Consider the following 9,069-nt stretch of genomic DNA (forward strand, 5'->3'; position numbering starts at 1 on the left):
AGTAATCTCATTGTATAGTCTACGTAAAAACGCTGTTTTGTGTCAGTTATGTAATGACGTCATCACGCAATGACATCACAACGTCATTTAGCAACTTTTAGTAGAAAAAACCCATCTGCCTTTAGCAACACTAAGTTGGCAACACTGGCTCAGCAGATGGCGCTCATGAACATCTCACTCATAAGCACATTAACTGCATCAGATGAATGGATGCACCAGTTTGCAGTCTAAACAGCTGGTGTGATTTATCAAGTGACTGAAGAGTGTTTGTCAGAGAGCTCCATAAAGCTCTTTTGAAGCTGACGTCTTACAAGCCTGGGTTTTTGACAGCGGTCATTCAGTTCACTGGCGTTCCGGTCAAGATTCACATGCGTTCATTGTGTCTTCTGGGAACAAGCACGGTGTGCAACATTAAAGCAAGATGTAGGAATCAAACACTTTTAATTAGACACAGAATTTCTACGAGTAAATATTGCACAATCTTAGTGTTCTATCTAATGACAATGCGACAATCAGACGACAGATGATGATGACTACAGCTTCCATGCATTCTTCATCATGGTGATGAAATACTCATCGCTGTCGACAGAAGCACTGACCCCGCTGTAATAGTTCAGAAACTCCTCTAGAGTCACCTGGAATGGGAAGAAATAACAGATTAGTGCGTTATATATGTGCAAACACGTTGCAAGCAAAGGACTACAGGCTGGTTCACACCAAGCAGAACCGTTTCTAACCATAAGCGAAATCCCTTTTGGCGACTGCCTAGCTTGCCTATGGGCCTGACACCAAGAACTAGAACTATGTTCACATCCATCCTGATGCATGGTAACGTTGTTTATTAATGGTGCGCACTGTAGTTTTGTTCTGAAAGGGATTCCAACGATATCGTTCCAATTTGTTATTATTATAGTTGTGATGTGAACTTTCATGTTCTTTTCTTTCTTTTTAAAACCGCTGTGAATAAGCCTGAGTGACATTAAACAGCTTTAAAGATCAAATAATTTTTATATAACACCAAGGATGACTTGAGGGCGAGTAATTTATCATTTTTGGATGAACTAACCGTTTAACTGGGCCCAAGCATCATCGCTCATTCCACATGCAAAGAGGTCATTTATAAAAGGTGTAAGTTGTGTATAAATGGTTTGGGGTTTTTATGTCTTTTGTATAGATTACATTTATTAGTGAAAGTGACAAAAGCTGAGGCTTCAACCTACACCTTCAATGTCTAAAATGATGTATTATTACAGAATTGTGTTTTAAGGACTGAAATAATAAAATAAAAATGTTGTAATGCATCCCACATCCTAAAAATTGTAGGTACCTTTCCATCTTTGTCATTCGGAGAGTCGAAGGTTTCCAGGAAAGAGCGGAAGACTTGTTCTTCCGTCCACTGTCCGCTCTTGTATTTGGGGTGGTGTTTGCTGTTGTATACACCCTGTAGATCTTCTATGGTCACAACACCGTCTCCTGTCTTATCTAATTTCTGAAAAGCCTGATTGATCACCTGTTTCCGTGCGCTCGACATGGGCGGCTGAAGCACAGAAACTAAAATTAGAACCATGAAGGTGTTTTCAGCATCTTGGAAACACGATCTTACCCTTAATTTCTCCAGAAACTCATCAAAGTTGATGGTGCCGCTTCCATCCTTGTCCATCATGACAAAGATCTGCTGTGCTTTGTCCTTCCCCACAGACATGCCGTAGTTCTCCAGTCCCTTCTCGAACTCTTGGAAGTCCAGAGATTTACTGCCATCATCGTCCATAATGCGAAATGTCCTGGAAAAAATATAAAGAATTTATGTTCTAGGTTAAGCTATTGGACGTAAACATATTTTCATTATTTCTCCCAAATCCGCTACATTTGTAAAAGCCGAATGAAAAAGAAAGACAAATATTTAAATTGATTCCTAAAAACCCAAACCCATAAATTATTGTAAATTAAGTATATGAAAAGTTCCACCTAAGTCAGCCTAAAAACTTAAGATCAGTTGCTGCTTTTCATTTTTACTCTACTTCTAATCCAACTGGTTGCATCTCATTTCAACTTTTTTTTTATCTTAACCATCTGAATCTCTTATAACATAAAAAAGGAAGTTGAAATCAGGAGTTAAAATAAGTTAAATGAAAAAACATGTTGCCATGACTTACTGATCATAAAATTTCTTACAGTGTTATAAATTAGAAAATGTAGCTATTTTAAGATTTATCAAGCTATATTCAGGTTTTTGCATTATGACATTCTCATACATTTTCATATCATTCTTCAGATTCTCACTATGCTAAAATAATATTTTATGCAAACTGCATATGTAAATACATTTTTTGTGCATTGTAATTTGTTGATTTAAATAAAAATCATTGTGCCACAGCATTCTTTTCTGTATCAGAAAATACTGCAATAATAAAAATCTAAAATCTGTTGAGCATCACAATTGAGAATAAAAGTAAAGGAATCTGGAATGCATAACAGTATAAGAGTTTTGTGTTTCATTTTCATGAAAAATCTATTTTCTTTTCATTTTGGGGTGAAATGTGGCTTTGTTTTTTCTGAGATTCACTGGTTCAGTCCCTCTGGTGTAACCTTTGAGGTCAATATCTTACTCAAGGGCACAGTGGTCATAATTCGCCTCTAGATTGCTTTAAAGAGAGTAGAATATTTCTCTTGCCTTCCAAGAGCCTTGATCCCCGCTGCGCCTCTCTGAAGGCACTGCTGCCTGAGCTCCTGCACTGCGTCTGCGGACATAGAGTCTCTGTGGATGCTCTTCAGCTTCAGGTTGGTAAAGAGGCAAGAAGTGATGCACTGAGGTGGTCCTCAAGACGTCACGTGGTCAAACGAGGAAGTGTTTTTATGTAGCGATTTCTGTTGGCTTGGAAACACAAACTCAAAGAGTGTAACCACGGCAGCTGTACACATAAGACATGCTATACTCCCGTTTATCTACCCACGTGATATAGACATTTTATATTGGGAAAAGTCGAAATGAAAAGTTCCAGATAACTAACTTCTGCTATATCATTACCATATTTATAAGACTTAGCCTAAGTATCCGTTGTGGAAAAACAAACAAACAAACAAATAAATTAACAAGTATTAAAGACAATAACAGCAATATACGACTTTTAGTTCGCCTTATCCTTAATGTAATTTCTGCTTTCTGATTTGTAGGAATAAAAAAGAGTTTAATACGAATATAGTAGATGAAATCCAACAAATATGAAGTATCATACCTCTCTTTTGCGGTGGTCTCTTGTGAAGTGCGCGTGTTAATCAGGTGCACCTGCGTGTTTCTCCGCCCCTCCAAACTCAACTCTCTTTTTGATTGGCTGTAAGGCGTGTCAATCATCACCTTCTGCGTTCAGCATCTGCATTAATCAATAATCGTCAAAAAAAGAAAAGAGTATATATATACAAATATATGAACAGATATAGATATATCTATATCTGTGAGTCATGATTTCTGCCAAATACCAGAGTTAATCAACTACAATTATTATTTCTGCTGCTATTTATAATGTAAAACGATCTAGAATTACATTCAAAGTGTAATACATTTTTTAAAATGTTTCTATAAATTTGTTGAAAGTCTGAATGAATGAGTTTTACTGTAGTTCCTGTTGGCTACCATTTTAGCGAAAACTAAAGCTCATTTTGTTTAAGGCGGGAATGCGTGATCACGTGATGCACAAACGCGTTTCTCATAAACTTCAAAAATATGGCCTACTGTTTTAAATCAGACATTTTCTCACCTATTCATCTGTATTTACCACCGTTAACTACGAAACTTCAGTACAGGTAAAGATATTGTTTAGAAACAACTCTTCTTCATGTGTGAAGTAGTTTGTTTGTTTTTTCTCGTGGAAATACATACAGATCACCTTTATTATTATAGTAATTACATTTCCCATTCATTAATTCCCTTTATTCTCATTGATCATTCTCATTTGGTTCATATTAGTAGTCTTTGGAAAGATGGCCTAAACAAATGAATTATCATACATATGGTTAACAGGTTAAAAGATTTCATGAGATTCACCCAAAGGCATTCATGTTGTAAATAACTGGAAATGTGGATGTTGTTTTCTATTAAGATGCTTATGCTTACAGGAGAAAGCAGCTGAAATGCTTCTAATTGCTTCCGTCTGTTTTGGAGTGGAACGTAACCGAGACAAACACCTCAGTTTGGTCAATTTGCACCACTTAGAGGAAGATTAAAATCTTGGCCCAACAGAGGTATTGTTTATGCGTTCTCGTTTACTGCATGTCAGTGGTTTTAAACATAAACAGGACTTCTCACAGAACATTAGAGGTTGTGGGAGTCATTGGATTCATGTGCACAATAAGTGAAATGCACCAGTGATGTTGTAATGAAGTGACTGATCTTCTGGTCGCCCTACAGCGGGCTAAATGTTTACAGCCAATAGCAACAGTTAAATTTGTGCTTGTGTTCATCTTATCTTTATTTAAGATTTTTTTGTATGTGCTAGTGCTTTTGAACATGTGGTCAAAACATTTCAGTTAATTATGTGATGGTAAAATCCAAATAATGTGTTAATTAGCATGATTTTACAAGCATACTGTGCCAGTAAGAAGTATTCACACCCCCTTGGAAGCTTTCATGTTTTACAACGTTTAGGCTTTTTTGACACAGATCAACAGTAAAATATTCTTTCATGTCAACACACATTGCCCATCTGGCTGATACAGGTTTTTTCCCTTCATTTGTTCTGTTTAAAAACTACCCAAGCTTGGTCAGCGTGCATGAAAGTCAGGATGCAAGACGTTTGCCTAATTATCAATCAGATTGGGATCTGAGGCCATATTACAAAGTTTTTCTGTTTGTAAGGGCAAATTGTGTTGGAACAACTTTTCAGATCTCAACTTCTGTATTACGGCCCATGGTCTGGTTGGGGTAGACTAGTTCTCATTGGTCTATGGCCTTCTTGAGTTTCTTAACAATTGATTTAACTGTACTCCATTGGATACTCTGTGACTTGGAAATCTTCTTGTATCTGTTTCCTTCCTTGTGCTTGTCAATTAACTGTATTGATCTTCTTTTTTCTTCTTAATGGTGGTTCTGCCAAAGTACTGCCTTTCCAGATTGAGGTGTATTTATATTAGAATCAAGCCCCTTGACAACACAAGTGATCTCAGTTTAAGTATTTATGTGATCTCTAAACCACATTGGCTGCAGTAGTGATGGTATAGGTCATTTTAAATGGGGTGAATGCCTGCTTAAAGACTTCATTTGGATTTTACATTCTGCGAATCTGTTTTCACTTTGACATTAACAAGTCGTCCACTTATTCATGGTATTGTTTTCATTTTTTATTGTTTTTTTTTTTACTGTCCTTACATTACCCCAATCACTTGAACATCAAAGCACTGTAAACAAGATCTCTCCCACCAGAACTCAATTCTTCTTTTTGTGCCCTGAAGTTGTGGCATTGTAAATCCGCCGTCTATACATCTTGTAGTTGAGCATAAACATTAAAGTGAATTTAGAAACACAAGTCAAATAAGCAACTTTTGTTGTAAGCTGGGTATCTTTATTCAGCCGACTTTAGAAATTCCATTTGGCACAAGTGTAAAGTAATAAATACATCTCCCTCCTGAAATATCTAAAAATAAATGAAAAGCATTTTGCAATAAATACCATTTATCCACAATACAGATGCATTGCATCGACATTTCTGCTCTTGGTGTGAAAAAGCCAACACTCCCAAATGCTGACCATGATTAGTTGACATTGGAAATGTAACAAAATCAACACACACACACACACACACACACACACATTTGCATTCCTGTAATACTGCCTCAACTCATTGTACACACAAATACAGACACTAAAGTACTCCACTCCAGTATAAATGTACAGAAGTAGAGTCACTGAACTTATTTGCATAAGCCTTTTCAGAGGGGGACAAACACTTTTACATGCTTGGTGACATCTAGGAATAGTTTACTCAAAAATGTACATTTTGCCGAAAATGTACTCACCCTCAGTCCATCCAAGATGTAGATGAGTTTGTTTCTTCGTCAGATTTGAAGAAATATAGCATTGCATCATTTGCTCAGCAATGGATCCTCTGCAGTGAATGGGCGCCGTCAGAATGAGATTCCAAACAGCTGATAAAAACATCATGATAATCCACACCACTCCAGTCCATCAGTTAAAGTCTAACGTTAAGACAATTTTTTTTTTTTTTTTTTTTACTTTAAACCATTGTTTCTGGCTAAAATATGAGTCCTCTATCCATAGTATTGCTTTCTTCAGTCTCATTCTGACGGCACCCATTCACTGGTGAGCAAGTGATGTAACCATGTAAAATTTCTCCAAATCTGTTCCAATAAACAAATAAGCTCATCTACATCTTGGATGGCCTGAGGGTGAAAAAATCTTAAGAAAATTATCATGTTTGGGTTAAGTATTCCTTCAAGTTAATTTAATTTATGCATTTTATTCACTGTTTGCAATTTCCCAGAAAAAAATAATATATATATATATAATTTTATTTGCATTGACAGCACTGGTACCGCCTTGTCGAAGCGGGCGATCTCCTTCTGTATCCAATTAGCAAGTTTAGACGCAGTTTAATCACTTACTAGGGTTCCACCATTGGCAGGGTGCCCTAAATCTCTAAAAACAAATTGAAGACATGTTGTCTTGTCTACGGCTGTTATATCCTCAGGACAAGATGTGCTGATTGTTTAAACTTGAGTAACTTGAGTCCTTGCCCTGGGTTTGAAGGTGTGTGGCAACATCAGGGCAACTCCATTGTCATTCAGAACGTACATTACATTTTAAATTATAAATCACATACATAAATGAGACCTGAATTGAGATGTAATTGATCCACGTAAAACGACTGCATGCTCCATTAGCTGTTGCCTAGTTTTTACAGTAATTTGATTAGCTTTAAAGGAAAGACGCATTTAGAGCTTGATGGACCCTGGCATGACTCCAATCTCATTTGTAGTTTTGTCCTTAATTACTTCAGAGTTACTCAATTACACCACAGTATTTTTCAGTTACAAAGAACAGCATGGATGAAGAAGTTATCTGAACGAATATCAAAAAACGTAGTTGTAGATGTTGCCATTATCTTAATGCTCTACGAACTGATTTGGGGATTGTGGCTCATTTGATTTAGCCCAAATTCAGCTATATCAGATTGTTCAGCACGCTTTGTATATAAACCAGATTTGTCCTTTTGTGTTTCTGACTTACATGGAATATGGTGTAATATATACAGGAGTTTAACTGGAATGTAACAGTAAAAAAAAACTGGCTACACTTTTAAAGCGTGTTTTTGTTAAAAAAAAAAAGACAAGGCTAAACTTAACGCTTAATCCTGTACGTCTGAACAGCTTAGAACTGCTTACAACTCCACCATTGGACTCTTCAGCAGTTCATCTTCACACATACTGCGATCAGTTAACTGTGTTTATGACCGGTTTCATGCTCCATAATTAGCCCAGCAACTAAGAGAACATGAAGAACTTTTTCTAATGGAGGGGTGAAGCATGTGCACTCTATAAAAATAAAGGTTCAAGAGATTTTCAGCCTGATGCAATGAATTGGCATGAACAATGTCAAAAAAAAAAAAAAATTTGATATATGCATTTGATTTTTATATATAAAATCATTATGTCTGTTTATTTATATATATATGTGTGTGTGTGTGTGTGTGTGTGTGTGTATATATATATATATATATATATATATATATATCTATATCAGTACAGACCAAAAGTTTGGAAACATTACTATTTTTAATGTTTTTGAAAGAAGTTTCTTCTGCTCATCAAGCCTGCATTTATTTGATCAAAAATACAGAAAAAATGTAATATTGTGATATATTATTACAATTTAAAATAATTGTTTTTAAATTTATTATACTTTAAATTATCATTTATTTCTGTGTTGCAAAGCTGAATTTTTAGGATCATTATCACACGATCCTTTAGAAATCGTTCTAATATGATGATTCATTATCAAAGTTGGAAACAGTTCTGCTGCTTAATATTTTTCAGAACATGTGATACTTTTTTAGGATACTTTGATGAATAAAAAGTAAAAAAAAAAATTAAAAAAAAGAAGCTGTGTTTTAAAATATAAATATTTTGTAATAATAATATACACTACTGGTCAGTAATTTGGGGTCAGTAATCTTTTTCTTTTTTTTTTCTTTTTTTTAAATAAAATCAATACTTTTATTCAGCAAGGATGTGTTAAATTGATAAAAAGTGATAGTAAAGAAAACATATTATTAGAATTTTTTTTTTATTTTGAATAAATGCAGTTCTTTTTAACCTTACATTCATCAAATATATTAGACAGCAGAACTGTTTCCAACACTCATAATAAATCAGAATATTAGAATGATTTCTAAATGATCATGTGATAGACTGATGTTACATGTGACACTGAAGGCTGGAGGAATGATGCTGAAAATTCAGCTTTGCATCACAGGAATAAATTATTTTTTAAAAGTATATTCAAATAGAAAACTATTATTTTAAGTTGTAATAATATTTCACAATATTACTGTTTTTTTCTGTATTTTTGATCAAATAAATGCAGGCTTGATGAGCAGAAGAAACTTCTTTCAAAAACATTAAAAATAGTAATGTTTCCAAACTTTTGGTCTGTACTGTATATATATATACACATAAAAAATAAACAGACATAATTTTCTTTATGCAAAATATATTTATGCCTTTCATTTGATTTTAGATATTGAATAACCTCTCTTCTTGTTTTTTAAGATTTAACCCTATTTACTGTTGCTTTAGAACCAAAAAGCCAATAGGTTGATCTAAAGAATCATGAATTTAATGCACTTGTACAGCAGAAAATGGTTCTTAGGAGGACAGATCTTTGTTTAATGTAAAGTGCTTCAAACAACCATCGAAGAACCTTTATTTTTTAGTAGTATATTATTCCATCTGTGTAAATAAATGTTACAACTGCATGTCCATAAATGTGTTCAAAGATAATAAATGTAAATATTCGCTGCTGAGAAAGACTAAACCTGGAATTACTTTGTCTCATTGTCT

General features: G+C 34.7%; 1 protein-coding gene across 4 annotated transcripts; it reads right to left on the reverse strand.

Moving 5' to 3' along the window:
• Nucleotides 1–424: 424 nt before the first annotated feature.
• On the reverse strand, nucleotides 425–3,356 carry capsla (calcyphosine-like a). 4 transcript variants are annotated; one of them, XM_059562739.1, is made up of 5 exons: nucleotides 3,234–3,356; nucleotides 2,672–2,872; nucleotides 1,604–1,781; nucleotides 1,328–1,537; nucleotides 425–635 (listed from the first exon to the last, which is right to left on the reverse strand). In XM_059562739.1, the coding sequence occupies exons 2-5, from the start codon at nucleotides 2,746–2,748 to the stop codon at nucleotides 534–536; spliced, it is 567 nt and encodes a 188-aa protein (XP_059418722.1). In that variant the 5' UTR covers nucleotides 2,749–2,872; nucleotides 3,234–3,356; the 3' UTR covers nucleotides 425–533. The 4 variants fall into 4 exon arrangements, with proteins under 4 accessions (XP_059418722.1, XP_059418724.1, XP_059418721.1 ...); XM_059562741.1 differs by having other exon boundaries at nucleotides 2,672–2,865; nucleotides 3,234–3,321; XM_059562738.1 differs by lacking the exon at nucleotides 3,234–3,356 and adding an exon at nucleotides 3,026–3,195.
• Nucleotides 3,357–9,069: the final 5,713 nt, after the last annotated feature.

The sequence above is a fragment of the Carassius carassius genome, chromosome 12 (assembly GCF_963082965.1).
Source record: "Carassius carassius chromosome 12, fCarCar2.1, whole genome shotgun sequence".
Classification (NCBI taxonomy): domain Eukaryota; kingdom Metazoa; phylum Chordata; class Actinopteri; order Cypriniformes; family Cyprinidae; genus Carassius; species Carassius carassius.